Raw genomic sequence first — 17,902 nt, forward strand, 5'->3', positions numbered from 1 at the left:
CTGGATCTGACAGACGTGCCTCTCGTAGGGCGACTGGTGTTTCCTCTGTCATTTGGGCACCCACTTGGTACAAGGGAGAGGTGTGTTGTATGCTGCTACTAGTGCATGTGAGTGAGTGTGCAACAAGTATAGTATGCCCGCAGTTGTGATCAGCCAAGAGAGGCCACCTGTAGGAAGCGTGCACACACCGCACTATCTACTAACAACTCACACCTGTATATGTGCAGAGCAGCACTGACTGACTGTCTTAGTGTTCTTCTGGTTTGTGCGGTTCACATCAGTTGTACTGCATCTTGTTATGGATAGAGTCATGAGAGGCTTTTTTCCATTGTTGTGCAGAGGTTTATATATAAAGCCATATTTATGTTACTTGGATCAGTTTTGTGTGTTACTTGGTTACTACAGTATAATCTTTTGAATATGTCACTTAAATTTATTGCTTAATTATTTTCTTCTGTGAATATTGTATTTTGTCTATAGTTCATTAGTTAATGTGTCACATATTTTATCTTAGTTAAATAATCTTACATCACATTTATACTGAAATAATCCCACTTGTAGAAATGGTGATACTCTGTAGACGCACTAGTTTAAAATTATTGCTTAATTATTTTCTTCTGTGAATATTGTATTTTGTCTATAGTTCATTAGTTAATGTGTCACATATTTTATCTTAGTTAAATAATCTTACATCACATTTATACTGAAATAATCCCACTTGTAGAAATGGTGATACTCTGTAGACCCACTAGTTTAAAATCTTTGATCCAACAAAAATTCAGTGCACCACATACTTATCTTTGCACCTGACGAAAAAAGTGGCAAACAGTGGAAGAGAAATGTGGCCTCAATGTATCACTGGTAGCACCTGGCAGGACGGTGGACAGTGGTAGACTGATGGTGCTTCCCCAGCTGATGAGATCATAGTCCACACCTCGAGTGCTCACCTATGCTCCTTATTATTGGCTGGACCGCCGGTTTGTATAGACAGCAAGGGTGGCCATGTTTCTGAGCGTGTGCCCCAGGTTCGTGTGAGTCCCCTCGCTGCGACAGTACAGAAGCATCCCAGATAATTAATACAACTGGTCACCAAAATATCATGCCAGCAGATTATTGCAAGCAGTGTGAATGCGGCAGCGAGTACTTGCATTGGCCAGCTCCAGTACAGTTTCGTATCTGAGCTGCAATTGGTAGACGGGATACACAGATCGTGGCCTGCATCTGCATAGGAGGGTGTATGACAGATTACTTGAGCATCTCACAGCAGGTGTAAGGAGATCCACAACCACACAAGGAAAAGTACCTGTGATTACTAGTCAGATCCAGGTTATGAGCCAGGTAGTCTTGAAAGTAATAAAGTAATGAAAACAGAATTGGATTGTAATGTGTCTATGAGTTTTAGAAAAATAAAATTAGTTTCATCAGAATATTAAGAGGCTGAAACACTAGGTTGGTGAGTTTCTAGTTTATCTAGAAGATACAGAAAATTTTGAAGAGATAGATATTCTGTGCCTGTCTAATCTGAACATACCCACAACAGTAGAGAAGGTACGAGGGTGATTCGAAAAGTTCTCGGAACAGAATAGAAAAAGTGCTTACATCACTGAAACTTTTTTTATTTTCTAATGTAGTCTCCTTGTACATTAATGCACTTGGTCCAACGAAGGTCCAGTGCCTTGATCCCATCTTCAAACTGAGTTTCTTCCAGGCTTGCAAAATAGTTGTCAACTCTGGCTATAAATTTTTTGTTTGCAGTGAATCTTTGTCCACCAAGAAAAATTTTCAGTTCTGGGAAGAGATAAAAGTCTGACAGAGCCATATCAGGTGAATAAGGTGGGTATGGCAACAATTCATATCTTAGTTCACGTAATTTTGCCATGGCGATGGCACTTGTGTGGGCATGCATGGTCTTGATGGAAGGTGACTTTCTTCCTTGCTAAACCTGGCCTTTTTTCACGAATACTTTGTTGCAATTTGTCCAGGAGGTTAGCATTGTTATTGAATGTTTCTTTGCAAACAAAAATCCAAGAGTATTGCCCAGTTTAATTCTCACACTGCTAAACACATGTGTAATATCGCTACTAATGGCAATGGTGCTGGGAAACAACATAAATTGCTAAAATTGTGCATAATGAGGAACCTCAAACAAGATGACCTCTTCTACGCCAACCAGCATGAGTCCCAGAACGCCATGTGATACTCAACCTGCAGTTTCCTCACTTGAATATTCTGGAATCCACAGATTGCAGCAGTCATGTAAATCCAGTATTTCTTGATTTCCTAAAAGCATTTGACTTGGTAACACACGTACACTTATTTTTGAAAGTACATTCATTTGGGTTATTGAGCAAAATTTGTCACTGAATTGAGGATTTCTCAGTAGGGAGGACACACAGCATGTTATCTTGGATGGAGAGTCATTGTCAGATGTAGAAGTAACTTCAAGTGTGTACCTGGAAGTATGTTGGGATCCTTGTTGTTCATGTTGTGTATTTATGATCTTGTAGATAACATTAAAAGTAATGCCAGACTTTTTACTGGTGATGCAGTTATCTGTAATTAAGTACTAGTTGAAAAAAGCTGCACAAATATTCAATCAGATCTTGATAAGATTTCAAAGTGGTGCAAGTGTTGGCAACTTGCTTTAAATATCAGATATGTAAAATTGAGCAGTTCACAAAATAAAAAAAAATAGTATATTATGACTATAATATATATGAGTTAGTTGAAATTTGTCCACTCTCAAAAATACTTAGGTGTAATAATTCATAGGCATATGAAAGGCAATGAGCATAGGGGCTAGGTCATAGATAAAGCAGATGACAGATGTAGGTTGATTGGTAGAAAACTAGGGAAATGCTGTCAGCCTACAAAGGAGAATGTTTACAAAACACTTGTGCAACCCATCATGGAATATTATTCAATGATGTGGGACCCCTATCAAATAGGACTAAGAGGAGATACTGATGTAAAAGTTTTGCATGAATGGTCATAGTGTCGTTGGACTTGACTTGTGGAAAAATGTCACAGAGATGCTAAAGAAACTGAACTGGCCGACATTTGAAGGTAGACAGTAACTATCCTGACAAAACCTAAACAAAGATGCTTTGACACAGATTTCAGGCTTTCACAACCCAAGGTTGCTTCATCAGCAAAGAGTGAAGGAGAGAAAGACAAAAGGATGTGGGTTTTAAGGGAGAGGGTAAGGAGTCATTCCAATCTCGGGATCGGAAAGACTTGCCTTAGGGGGAAAAAGGAACAGGTATACACTGGTGCACATATCCATCCGCACATATACAGACACAGGCAGACATATGTAAAGACAAAGAGGCTGGGCAGAGATGACAGTCGAACCGGAAGTACAGAGGCAAAAATATTGTTGAATGACAAGTGATGTACGAGGGGCGGCAACTTGAAATTAGCAGAGGTTGAGGCCTTGGGTAATAGGAATAGAGAATATATTGAAGGGCAAGTTCCCATATCCAGAGTTCTGATAGGTTGGTGTCAGTGGGAGGTATCCAGATAACCCGGATGATGTAACACTGTGCCAAGATGTGCTGGCCGTGCACCAAGGAATGTTTAGCCACAGGGTGATCCTCTTTACCAATAAACACTGTTTGCCTGTGTCCATTCATGCGAATGGACAATTTGTTGCTGGTCATTCCCACATAGAAGGCTTCACAGTGTAGACAAGTCAGTTGGTAAATCACGTGGGTGCTTTCGCACGTGGCTCTGGCTTTGATCGTGTACACCTTCCGGGTTACAGGACTGGAGTAGGTGGTGGTGGGAGGATGCATGGGACAAGTTTTCACCGGGGGGTGGGGGTGGTAACCCTTCTTTCCATCAGTCCCTTTACCAGTTCCAAACTGAACAATCCCTCACCCACCTAATCCTTCACCTACACATCAACTCAGCCAATGAACACACCCGTTAACTCTTATCCCTAATCAAAGTCCTCAATCTTTCCTCTCCCACATCTACACCGGCTGTTCAGAGCATCCTCCTACAGGCCAACCACAAATTAGAACAACATGCCACCCTCCACTTCAAAAACCTATCCAATCTCCTAGTTTCCCACCTCCAGAAAGGCAACTCGCTCACCCTCCACAACCTTTCCAACAAACCTCAACCTCCTCTCATTGCACGCAGTTGGAAATATCACTTTGCCATGAAGAAAAATAATGATAATCCTACACCTAATGATCCAACTCCTCAAGATACTATCCAAATTGAACCCTGACTGGAACAGTTCCGTCCTCCATCACAGCAGGACCCACCTCCTCTTCCTCAAAATCACCCTCTCCAAACCTTCCAGGAATTTCTCACTTCCAGCTTTGCCTCTCAATCTTTCTTGTAAAACCTTAATCCTACTCCCAACATCACCCCAGCTGAAGCCCAGGCTGTCTGTGATCTGAAGGCAGACCGATCCATCATCATTCTTCCAACTGACAAGGGTTCCACGACCCTGGTACTTGAACGTTGGTAGTATGTGGCTGAGGGACTGCGTCAGCTTTCAGACAACATCACATACAAAGTTTGCCAGGGTATTCCCATTCCTGATGTCCAGGTGGAGCTTCAAGGGATCCTCAGAACCTTAGGTGCCCTACAAAACCTTTCACCTGACTCCATCAACCTCCTGATCCCATCGACACCCCGCACCCCTACCTTCTACCTACATCCTAAAATTCACAAACCCAAACATCCCGGCCGCCCCATTGTAGCTGGTTACCAAGCCCCCACAGAACGTATCTCTGCCTACATAGAATCAACACCTTCAACCCATTATATGCAGTCTCCCATCCTTCATCAGAGACACCAACCACTTTCTCGAACGCCTGGAATCCTTACCCAATCTGTTACCCTCGGAATTCATCCTTGTAACCATTGATGCCAGTTTCTTACACACAAATATCCTCCACGTCCAGGACCTTGCTGCGATGGAGCACTTCCTTTCACACTGATCAACTGCCATCCTACCTAAAACCTCTTTCCTCATTACCTTCATCCTAACTCACAACTTCTTCACTTTTGAAGGCCAGACATACCAAAAATTAAAGGGAACAGCCATGGGTACCAGGATGGCACCCTCATACACCAACTTATTTATGGGTCACTTAGAGGAAGCCTTCTTGGTTACCCAGCCCTGCCAACCCAAAGTTTGGTACAGATTTATTGATGACATCTTCATGATCTGGACTCACAGTGAAGAAGAACTCCAGAATTTCCTCTCTAACCTCAACTCCTTTGGTTCCATCAGATTCACCTGGTCCTACTCCAAATTCCATGCCACTTTCCTCAACATTGACCTCCATCTGTCCAGTGGCCAGCTTCACACATCCGTCCACATCAAACTGACCAACAAGCAACAGTACCTCCATTATGAAAGCTGCCACCCATTCCATATCAAACAGTCCCTTCCCTGCAGCTTAGGTCTTCATGACAAATGAATCTGCTCCTGTCCTGAATCCCTGAACCATTACACCAATAACCTGAAAACGGCTTTCGCATCCCGCAAGTACCCTCCCGACCTGGTACAGAAGCAAATAACCAGAGCCACTTCCTCATTCCCTCAAACCCAGAACCTCCCACAGAAGAACCCCAAAAGTGCCCCACTTGTGACAGGATACTTTCCGGGACTGGATCAGACTCTGAATGTGGCTCTCCAGCAGGGATACGACTTCCTCAAATGCTGCCCTGAAATGAGATCCATCCTTCATTAAATCCTCCGCACACCACCAAGAGTGTCTTTCCATCATCCATCTTTGTAACCTCTTGGTTCATCCCTATGAAATCCCCAAACCACCTTCCCTACACTCCAGCTCCTACCCCTGGAACTGCCCCCGGTGTAAAGCCTGTCCCATGCACCCTCGCACCATCACCTACTCCAGTCCTGTAACCCGGAAGGTGTACACGATCAAAGGCAGAGCCATGTGTGATAGCACCCACGTGATTTACCAACTGACCTGCCTACACTGTGAAGCATTCTATGTGGGAATGACCAGAAACAAACTGTTCATTCGCATGAACGAACACAGGCAGACAGTGTTTGTTGGCAATGAGGATCACCCTGTGACTAAACATTCCTTGGTGCATGGCCAACACATCTTGGTACAGTGTTACACCATCCGGGTTATCTGGATACTTCTCACTGACATCAACCTATCAGAACTCCGGAGATGGGAAGTTGCCCTTCAATATATTCTCTCTTCCCATTACCCACCAGGCCTCAACCTCCGCTAATTTCAAGTTGCCGCCCCTTGTACATCACTTGTCATTCAACAATATCTTTGCCTCTGTACTTCCGCTTTGACTGACATCTCTGCCCAGCCTCTTTGCCTCTACATATGTCTGCCTGTGTCTGTATATGTGCAGATGGATATGTGTGTGTGTGTGTGTGTGTGTGTGTGTGTGTGTGTGTGTGTGTGCGATAGCGTATACCTGTCCTTTTTTCCTGCTAAGGTAAGTCTTTCCGATCTTGAGATTGGAATGACAGCATACCCTCTCCATTAAAACCCACATACTTTCGTCTTTCCCTCTCCTACCCTCTTTTCTGTTAAACAACCTTGGGTTGCGAAAGCTTGAAATTTGTGTGTGTGTTTGTGTGTTTTTTATTGTGTCTATCTACCAGCGCTTTCCCATTTGTGTGTGTGTCATTTCAGGTATTTTAGGTGTCTTTCCTGTTATCTGTAGAAGTAGAAAAACTTTATTAGTGTTTCCACTGCCTTTATGATTGGAAAAAAGTAATATTTTATGAATGTATGGCGTAAAATTAAAAAGAGTGTCAAATTTTTTCAGGTTATATATTTGAGACGCTTCTCCCTGTTGCGCACACTTAATATGGATGGTAATCCATGTGCAGACATAGATGGCTTTGCTGAATTTGTTTATGCTTGTCTGCCAAAACTGGTGTACTATCATTATCGTTATATTCACCCCCGTGATAAGGAGTTAGCACGGGAGAAATACAGGTATAGCTTGACTGCGTAATAAAAAGCATTATATCAATCACATATTGATTTGTGATCACCTGTAAGTGAGCAGCTTTTTCTCCTGATATGTATTTTATATTTAACAATGTTATGAATAAGATAGACTGCTATTTACCATAAAGATGACATGTTGAGTTGCAGACGAGCACAACAAAAAGGCTGTTACACATTGAGCTTTTGGCCTTCTTCAGAAAGGAACAGACAGACAAACACATCTCATGCATACACGATCGCTATGTCTGGGTTCTCGGCCTGAATGAAACTGTGTTGCACTGAATGGAGGCTGCAATCTAGAGCGGGACAGGGAAGGGGGAGAGATAGCAGGATATGGGTGGGCGAGAGAAGCCAGTGCAGTGTGGTGGAGTGTACAGGGACTAGCTGGTGGCAGGGCAAGGCTGCCAGGCACATCATCGAGTTGCTGTGGATGTGTGTGTGTGGGGGGGGGGGGGGGGGGGGGGGGGAGGGGGGGGGGCAGGAGGCAGAAGAAGAGAGGAGCCAAAAAGGGAAAAAGACAGAAAACTGTGCACAGTGAGGATGAGGGGAGTTGGGTTGGGAGGAGGCGATAGGACAGAGAGAGGGTAGAGGATGTAGGGACAGTAGATTACTGTAGGTTGTTGGGTGCAATAATCTTGGGAGTGGAGAATGTCTTGTAAGAATAACTCACATCTGCACAGTTCAGAAAAACTGATGATGGAGGGGAGGATCCAGATGGCTTGAGTAGTGAAGCATCTATTGAAAATGAGTGTGCCACAGATTTGTCCACTTTGCTCATGGCTACAGTTTAGTGGTGACCATTCATCCTGGTGGACTTTGAGGACCATTTTGTAGGATAGGTAGAAGGTCAGAGCACAAAACTATGTCATACCAATTACCAGTGCATATATCGTCAAAAAAATTTTCTTTAAATTAATTATTGTCACAATAGTGAATAGATCTTTTTAAGCATATTATGACTGCCACCTTTCATGTTCCTTTATTTTCTATTTACATTTCCTTCTGCTTCTGAAGATTTAGTTACTTTACACTTGTGTATAATATGGCATTGTAAAGAATTAATTTGACATACCATATTATTCAGGTAGAGGATACAGAATCTTCAGAGAATAATTAGCTAGATGTTGTCACAGGCTTTGCCGATGTGTTAATTCTACTGCCAGAATTGTCAAACTTTAAATTGTAAGTGAAGTTTATCTTACTTGTGAAAAAATTATATAATATACAGTGTTGACAAAATCAAGTAGAATCATTAATATCTTCAGCTAATGAAATTTGTGAATTTAAAATAACTAATATCCCTTGCGTGTCATCTAATTTTTTTTTTAAATTTCAGCTCATTATTCATGTCTATAAATGTAGCATCCCTTTCGTCACACACATAGGAACAGTACTTGTGTATCTGTTTCAGTGATACAATTGCAGCACTTGAAAAGACTGAGACAGAGGCACAGGTTCACATTGAGCAACAGAAAGAAGAAGAGCAAAAATCAGAGCTATATTCTGCAGCATTTGTTGAGCAACTAGACAGTGACCAGCTTTTCAACTCATTGTATGAAGGTGATGAAGAGGGCAAGGCACTCTTGAAAATAGGAGATGAAGCAATGGAACTCTATAACAAGTATCCTTTCTCCCATTCAGGGCAAATGTCCTGCAATTTCATATATTTTTGAAATTGTTCTGTCTTAAGCAACACATATGTGGCATTCTCTCAAAGACTTTTACTTTAAAGTTACATTTCTTGGTGTTTCATTACAAGCATATTTACATTTTATCTAAACTAGTCTGTGCAACCATGCTGGGGGATAGCAACACAAGTTTGTTTTGAGCATGTTGGTAGTCAGGTGAGAGACAGGAGTTTCGTGCTCTCTCACAGAAGAGTGATGTAGACTGAAATAAAACTTAGTCAAATAATGATAACTAATTAAATACATGTATCAGTGTGTTTTTCAAGCTTACAATTAAAATTTTCACTGTCTTTCATGTATTATTCCAGAAAATGTGAAAAGATCACAAAGTAGGGTTACTGTCGTATTTTTGTTTACGTTTTGACACAGTAAACCTAAAGAACCTCATTTAATTGCTCTTTTTTTCTTTCCAGCAAATTAAGTATAGCATATCCTTCATTTTTTAATTGTTATTTACAAAAAAACATTATAAATTTAATTTGCTGAACCTAGAAACTTTGCACATAATAGCTTTGTTTACTTACTGTTGCAAATATGCCTAATTTTCATACACACGTTTTCTTGTTTTTCAGTAATTTAACAGACTTGCTCTCACTAAAGTATTAGTTTTACCATGATTAACAAGTGCCTGATTTGCTGTAGAATTTTTAGCTCTAAGATTTGGTGTGATGAATGAAGGTTTTTTTTCCCCAGTCCCTCAGGCTGAGTTAAATCTGGCTAGGAAAGTCTTGGACAGGTTAACAAGGGAGGAGTGCAAAGAGAGGTGTGAAGTGGAAACAGGTCACAGAAGTAACAGGATCGGAACTTCATTAGACAGCTTTGTGGTGAATTTAAAAAATACCTTTGACCCGTTTCAGTAGACAATTGAATAAAAATGTAGGGAAATCAGCAAAATGAAAGAAAGTTTTGTTGTTAGGTAGTTCTCATGTCAGAGGTATAGGCCAGCTTTTGCACGATGAATTAGGCTCATACTATCAGGTCACCAATTTTTTAAAACCCAGTGCTGGTCTGGGTCAGGTGACAGAGGGTTTAGGTTCACTCTGTGTAGACTTCACCATGGAAGACATGGGTGTTATTGTGAGTATGTTGGGCAACAGTATTGACAAACATCATGGGTACAATATAGAGTTGATCTGGTAAAGATTGCATTAACATCGAAATATACCAGTGTAGAGTTTGTGCCTGTTTTGAGACGCCATGGCCGACCTCATGGAAACTCTTGTGTCAGGAGAGTTAATTTGGAGTTGGCACGGCCTCTTGGGTCATGTGCAGAGTCAGATATTGGTGTGGTTCTTGTTGATTCTATCAGCAGGTGAAGTTATACTGGGCTTGGCCTGCACCTCAACAGGAAAGGGAAGGGCAAGCTGGCTGTACTAATAGCAGGAATTTAAATGGGAGGGGGGGAGGCACAGCCATGACTGGTAAAATACAAGTGGTTACAGTTGTTGGAGCAGCACCTATTTTAGGATAGGTAGAACAGAAAGAAGATAAGTTCTAAGAACAGTCAGGATTAAAATGACTGTTCAGTTTGAGAAAAAAAACTAAACAGAATAATGCTGGCTCATTGGATCAGCAAACACAGCTGCTGGTTAAATATTTTCCTCAATGAGCAGAAATTTTATTTACACTGAGTTTTATCTCAGTCATTGTGAAATGCCAACTGTCCTTAGAGCATCAGAATATTCAAGGGCCAAGAAATAAAATTAATGAACCACCTACCCGTATTGATCAATTAAGAGTCATACAACCCAGTTGACATAATCTGCGTCTCTGAACATCATGTGACCATTGGTATACATGTGTCAAGTGTTGCAGAATTTAGATCAGGTTCTCACTTTTGTAGGACAGAAATGGAGGTCAGAGGAGTTGACACATTTACCAGGAATTACTATAAGTTTATTAACATAGACATTCATAAATTTTGCCTAGAGGAGCATATGGAAGCATGTGCAACAGAAATAGAATTTTATAATAAATCATTCATAATAGTATGTGTGTATGGATTAAAAACAATACTTTTAAGCTTATCATAAATCACTTTGAAACTCTATTGGCCTACAGTAAGAACTCACTGCAGTCAGTAGCATTGTCATTCAACTTAATTCATACTGTTAGCTTTCCAATTAGAGTAGCTAAGAGCTCAAAGATGGCCATTGATAATATTTTTATAGAAATTTATAACAAAATTAATTATAAAACCACTAATTAGTAGCCTCTGAGACCATGATATGCAACAATATTTACTAAATCTGAGTTCAAGAGGCTAGTCAGCAAGTTAGAAATTGATTGTTTTAGGAAACGCTTAAAAGACATGAATTGGAGTCAGTGTACAAAGCTCATAGCATGAATGAAAAATACATTACTTTTATTAATAATATTCTTAACTTAATTGAAAACTGTCTTCCCCAAAACTAACCCAGATTAGACTCAAGTCTATAAAAAACCATGGATAACTCAAGGAGTAAAGGTAATCCTGTAAGACAAAAAGGTAACTGTCAGCAAGAAACAGCTCTGATGTAAATGCTATAGATAATTACAAAACATATATTGCAAAATATTGTAGATAGCAGTACACACACCAAAGCAAATGCATTATCAGGAAAAGATAGTCACATCATATAACAAAATAAAGACAATATGGGAAATAGTGAAGGAAGAGACTGGTAGAACCAGAAATGATGAGGAGTGCATAGCATTAAGAGTAAATGATACATGGGTAACTGATGTGTGCAGTGTTGCTGAACTTTTCAATAAGCACTTCATAACTGTTACTGAAAAGATGGGGTTATCAGGATCAGTATATGCCGCCACAGATACCTCAGAATTTGTCACTACAAATAACTACAATAACATGAGTATGACCCATCACAATACCAGTAGAAGTAATGTCTACCATAAAACCAAAAAAAAATGTAGCAGCTATGATAACATACCGACAAAGTTGATTAAACATTGTGCCACTGTGTTAAGTTAGTGTCAGTGGAACATTTCGTGAATGGTTGAAATATGCTGAAGTTAAATCTTTATATAAGGAAGGAGGTAAAGAAATACCATCAAACTTCTGTCCAGTTTCACTTTTGCCTGCATTTTCAAAAAATTCAGAGAAGTTAATGTACAGTTGTCTTCTTAACTATCTGGCCATAAATAAAATGTTATCCAAGTCACAATTCGGATTTCTAAAGGGTTCAGATATTGAGAAGGCTATCTATACATACAGTGAGAATGTGCTCAATTCATTACACAATAAATTGTAGACTACTGATATGTATTTTGTGATCTGTCAAAGGCATTAGACAGTGTAAATCACAACATCCTTTTAAGTAAATTAGAATATTATGGTATAACAGGAAATGCTGCTAAATGGTTCAAATGCTATCTGAGAGAAAACAAAGGGTGTCAATAGAAAAACCATGTGTATTAAGCTAGCAGGCATCATCCAAGTGGAAACAAGCAAATGTGTTGTCCCCAAGGTTGCATTTTAGGGCCCTTACTTTTCATCAGTAACATTACCAGAGCCAAGTTCGTTTTGTATTCAAATGATGAAAACACTGCAATAAGTTGTAAATCCAGTGTAGCCTTAGAAAAGTCAGCTAATGAAATTTTCATCGACATTAATTAATTGTTCCTAGCCAATTCTCTGTCACTATACCTTGAAAAAACAGACTGTATGCATTTCAGAACATGTAAAAGGTTTCCTGTTGTGTATACCTGGTGTATGATGACAAGCAGATTGAAGGAGTTGACAGTGCTAAAGTCTTGGGATTTCAGCTTGATAATAAATTTAACTGGGAGGAGCATACCACAGAAATGGTGACGTACCTAAACAAATCTATGTTTGCTATGCAAATGTTGTCAGACATAGGTGACACAAAAATAAAAAAGTTAGTGTACAATGCTTATTTTCATTCCATTACGTCATGCAGGACTATTTTCTGGGGTAACTCATCAAGTCAAGCTAAAGTTTTCTGAGCCCAAAAATGTACAATACAAACTATTTTTTATGTGAACTCAAGAATGTTCTGCAGAAGGCTGTTTAAGGAACTGGGGATACTAATTACTGCTTCCCAATATGTTTATTCCTTAATGAAAATTGTCATTGAAAATATATATATATTTTTTTCAAACCAACAGCTCAGTTTGTGGAATCAATACTAGAAATAAGATGATTTACAGTCACTTATTTTGGTCCAGAAAGGTGTCCACAATTGAGGAACATACATTCTCAATAACATACCAACAGCCATAAAAAGTTTAACTAGTAATAAAGTTGAGAAGAGTTTAAAGAATTTGTTGGTGGCCAACTCTTTGTACTCTGTTGATGAGACCAGTTACATGTACATTCTTAATTTATCAGATAATGTGAATAATGCTTGTTGTTGTTGTTGTCTTCAGTCCTGAGACTGGTTTGATGCAGCTCTCCATGCTACTCTATCCTGTGCAAGCTGCTTCATCTCCCAGTACCTACTGCAACCTACATCCTTCTGAATCTGCTTAGTGTACTGATCTCTCGGTCTCCCTCTACGATTTTTACCCTCCACGTTGCCCTCCAATGCTAAATTTGTGATCCCTTGATGCCTCAAAACATGTCCTACCAACCGATCCCTTCTTCTAGTCAAGTTGTGCCACAAACTTCTCTTCTCCCCAATCCTATTCAATACCTCCTCATTAGTTACGTGATCTATCCACCTTATCTTCAGTATTCTTCTGTGGCACCACATTTCAAAAGCTTCTATTCTCTTCTTGTCCAAACTAGTTATCGTCCATGTTTCACTTCCATACATGGCTACACTCCAAACAAATACTTTCAGAAACGACTTCCTGATACATAAATCTATACTCGATGTTAACAAATTTCTCTTCTTCAGAAACGCTTTCCTTGCCATTGCCAGTCTACATTTTATATCCTCTCTACTTCGACCATCATCAGTTATTTTACTTCCTAAATAGCAAAACTCCTTTACTACTTTAAGTGTCTCATTTCCTAATCTAATTCCCTCAGCATCACCCGATTTAATTTGACTACATTCCATTATCCTCGTTTTGCTTTTGTTAATGTTCATCTTATATCCTCCTTTCAAGACACTGTCCATTCCGTTCAACTGCTCTTCCAAGTCCTTTGCCGTCTCTGACAGAATTACAATGTCATCGGCGAACCTCAAAGTTTTTACTTCGTCTCCATGAATTTTAATACCTACTCCAAATTTTTCTTTTGTTTCCTTTACTGCTTGCTCAATATACAGATTGAATAACATCAGGGAGAGGCTACAACCCTGTCTCACTCCTTTCCCAACCACTGCTTCCCTTTCATGCCCCTCGACTCTTATTACTGCCATCTGGTTTGTGTACAAATTGTAAATAGCTTTTCGCTCCCTGTATTTTACCCCTGCCACCTTCAGAATTTGAAAAAGAGTATTCCAGTCAACATTGTCAAAAGCTTTCTCTAAGTCTACAAATGCTAGAAACGTAGGTTTGCCTTTTCTTAATCTTTCTTCTAAGATAAGTCGTAAGGTCAGTATTGCCTCACGTGTTCCAACATTTCGACGGAATCCAAACTGATCCTCCCCGAGGTCTGCATCTACCAGTTTTTCCATTCGTCTGTAAAGAATTCGCGTTAGTATTTTGCAGCCGTGGCTTATTAAACTGATAGTTCGGTAATTTTCACATCTGTCAGCACCTGCTTTCTTTGGGATTGGAATTATTATATTCTTCTTGAAGTCTGAGGGTATTTCGCCTGTCTCATACATCTTGCTCACCAGCTGGTAGAGTTTTGTCATGACTGGCTCTCCCAAGGCTGTCAGTAGTTCTAATGGAATGTTGTCTACTCCGGGGGCCTTGTTTCGACTCAGGTCTTTCAGTGCTCTGTCAAACTCTTCACGCAGTATCGTATCTCCCATTTCGTCTTCATCTACATCCTCTTCTATTTCCATAATATTGTCCTCAAGTACATCGCCCTTGTATAAACCTTCTATATACTCCTTCCACCTTTCTGCCTTCCCTTCTTTGCTTAGAACTGGGCTGCCATCTGAGCTCTTGATATTCATACACGTGGTTCTCTTCTCTCCAAAGGTCTCTTTAATTTTCCTGTAGGCAGTATCTATCTTACCCCTAGTGAGATAAGCTTCTACATCCTTACATTTGTCCTCTAGCCATCCCTGTTTAGCCATTTTGCACTTCCTGTCGATCTCATTTTTGAGACGTTTGTATTCCTTTTTGCCTGCTTCATTTACTGCATTTTTATATTTTCTCCTTTCATCAATTAAATTCAATATTTCTTCTGTTACCCAAGGATTTCTAGCAGCCCTCGTCTTTGTACCTACTTTATCCTCTGCTGCCTTCACTACTACATCCCTCAGAGCTACCCATTCTTCTTCTACTGTATTTCTTTCCCCTATTCCTGTCAATTGTTCCCTTATGCTCTCTCTGAAACTCTGTACAACCTCTGGTTCTTTCAGTTTATCCAGGTCCCATCTCTTTAATTTCTCACATTTTTGCAGTTTCTTCAGTTTTAATCTACAGGTCATAACCAATAGATTGTGGTCAGAGTCCACATCTGCCCCTGGAAATGTCTTACAACTTAAAACCTGGTTCCTAAATCTCTGTCTTACCATTATATAATCTATCTGATACCTTTTAGTATCTCCAGGGTTCTTCCACGTATACAACCTTCTTTCATGATTCTTAAACCAAGTGTTAGCTATGATTAAGTTGTGCTCTGTGCAAAATTCTACTAGGCGGCTTCCTCTTTCATTTCTTAGCCCCAATCCATATTCACCTAATATGTTTCCTTCTCTCCCTTTTCCTACACTCGAATTCCAGTCACCCATTACTATTAAATTTTCGTCTCCCTTCACTATCTGAATAATTTCTTTTATTTCATCGTACATTTGTTCAATTTCTTCATCATCTGCAGAGCTAGTTGGCATATAAACTTGTACTACTGTAGTAGGTGTGGGCTTCGTATCTATCTTGGCCACAATAATGCGTTCACTATGCTGTTTGTAGTAGCTTACCCGCATTATTAAACCTACTCCTGCATTACCCCTATTTGATTTTGTGTTTATAACCCTGTAGTCACCTGACCAGAAGTCTTGTTCCTCCTGCCACCGAACTTCACTAATTCCCACTATATCTAACTTTAACCTATCCATTTCCCTTTTTAAATTTTCTAACCTACCTGCCCGATTAAGGGATCTGACATTCCACGATCCGATCCGTAGAACGCCAGTTTTCTTTCTCCTGATAACGACATCCTCCTGAGTAGTCCCCGCCCGGAGATCCGAATGGGGGACTATTTTACCTCCGGAATATTTTACCCAAGAGGATGCCATCATCATTTAATCATACAGTAAAGCTGCATGTCCTCGGGAAAAATTACGGCTGTAGTTTCCCCTTGCTTTCAGCCGTTCGCAGTACCAGCACAGCAAGGCCGTTTTGGTTAATGTTGCAAGGCCAGATCAGTCAATCATCCAGACTGTTGCCCCTGCAACTACTGAAAAGGCTGCTGCCCCTCTTCAGGAACCACACGTTTGTCTGGCCTCTCAACAGATACCCCTCCGTTGTGGTTGCACCTACGGTACGGCCATCTGTATCGCTGAGGCACGCAAGCCTCCCCACCAACGGCAAGGTCGAATAATGCTTACAGTGTGATTTATGTACAAATTTTGTGCAGCATTGTGATTATTGTAAATAAGTCCTGTAAATTTTTTATTTTATTTTTTATTTGATGATGCCTATCTACAATAGCCTAAGAACTATCGTATGCACGTAAGAGTATTGAAATTTATTACTTGGTGACAAATTTTGTATACTTTTAAATGTAATTTGCTTAAGAATCTTTTATTCTCTACATCTACATCCATACTCCGCAAGCCACCTGACGGTGTGTGGCGGAGGGTACCCTGAGTACCTCTATCGGTTCTCCCTTCTATTCCAGTCTCGTATTGTACGTGGAAAGAAGGATTGTCGGTATGCTTCTGTGAGGGCTCTAATCTCTCTGATTTTATCCTCATGGTCTCTTCGCGAGATATACGTAGGAGGGAGCAATATACTGCTTGACTCTTCGGTGAAGGTATGTTCTCGAAACTTTAACAAAAGCCCGTACCGAGCTACTGAGCGTCTCTCCTGCAGAGTCTTCCACTGGAGTTTATCTATCATCTCCGTAACGCTTTCGCAATTACTAAATGATCCTGTAACGAAGCGCGCTGCTCTCCGTTGGATCTTCTCTATCTCTTCTATCAACCCTACCTGGTGCGGATCCCACACTGCTGAGCAGTATTCAAGCATTGGGCGAACAAGCGTACTGTAACCTACTTCCTTTGTTGTCGGATTGCATTTCCTTAAGATTCTTCCAATGAATCTCAGTCTGGCATCTGCTTTACCGACGATCAACTTTATATGATCATTCCATTTTAAATCACTCCTAATGAGTACTCCCAGATAATTTATGGAATTAACTACTTCCAGTTGCTGACCTGCTATTTTGTAGCTAAATGATAAGGGACCTATCTTTCTATGTATTCGCATCACATTACACTTGTCTACATTGAGATTCAATTGCCATTCCGTGCACCATGCGTCAATTCGCTGCAGATCCTCCTGCATTTCAGTACAATTTTCCATTGTTGCAACCTCTCGATACACCACAGCATCATCTGCAAAAAGCCTCAGTGAACTTCCGATGTCATCCACCAGGTCATTTATGTATATTGTGAATAGCAACAGTCCTATGACACTCCCCTGCGGCACACCTGAAATCACTCTTACTTCGGAAGACTTCTCTCCATTGAGAATGACATGCTGCGTTCTGTTATCTAGGAACTCCTCAATCCAATCACACAATTGATCTGATAGTCCGTATGCTCTTACTTTGTTCATTAAACGACTGTGGGGAACTGTGTCAAACGCCTTGCGGAAGTCAAGAAACACGGCATCTACCTGTGAACCCGTGTCTAAGGCCCTCTGAGTCTCGTGGACGAATAGTGAGAGCTGGGTTTCACACGACCGTCTTTTTCGAAACCCATGCTGATTCCTACAGAGTAGATTTCTAGTCTCCAGAAAAGACATTATACTCGAACATAATACGTGTTCCAAAATTCTACAACTGATCGACGTTAGAGATATAGGTCTATAGTTCTGCACATCTGTTTGACGTCCCTTCTTGAAAATGGGGATGACCTGTGCCCTTTTCCAATCCTTTGGAACGCTTCGCTCTTCTAGAGACCTACGGTACAC

General features: G+C 40.4%; 1 protein-coding gene across 1 annotated transcript in view; it reads left to right on the forward strand.

Annotated features, from left to right (window-relative positions):
* The window catches only part of LOC126289265 (dynein regulatory complex subunit 3-like), a 172,264-nt gene that overhangs the window by 43,609 nt on the left and 110,753 nt on the right, over positions 1-17,902 (forward strand). The window contains exons 3-4 of the mRNA XM_049984901.1: positions 6,796-6,968; positions 8,395-8,604. Of these exons, the coding sequence (XP_049840858.1) occupies positions 6,796-6,968; positions 8,395-8,604 (383 nt within the window). The remainder of the gene's footprint in view (positions 1-6,795; positions 6,969-8,394; positions 8,605-17,902) is intronic.

This window comes from Schistocerca gregaria, chromosome 1 (assembly GCF_023897955.1).
Source record: "Schistocerca gregaria isolate iqSchGreg1 chromosome 1, iqSchGreg1.2, whole genome shotgun sequence".
Lineage (NCBI taxonomy): Eukaryota > Metazoa > Arthropoda > Insecta > Orthoptera > Acrididae > Schistocerca > Schistocerca gregaria.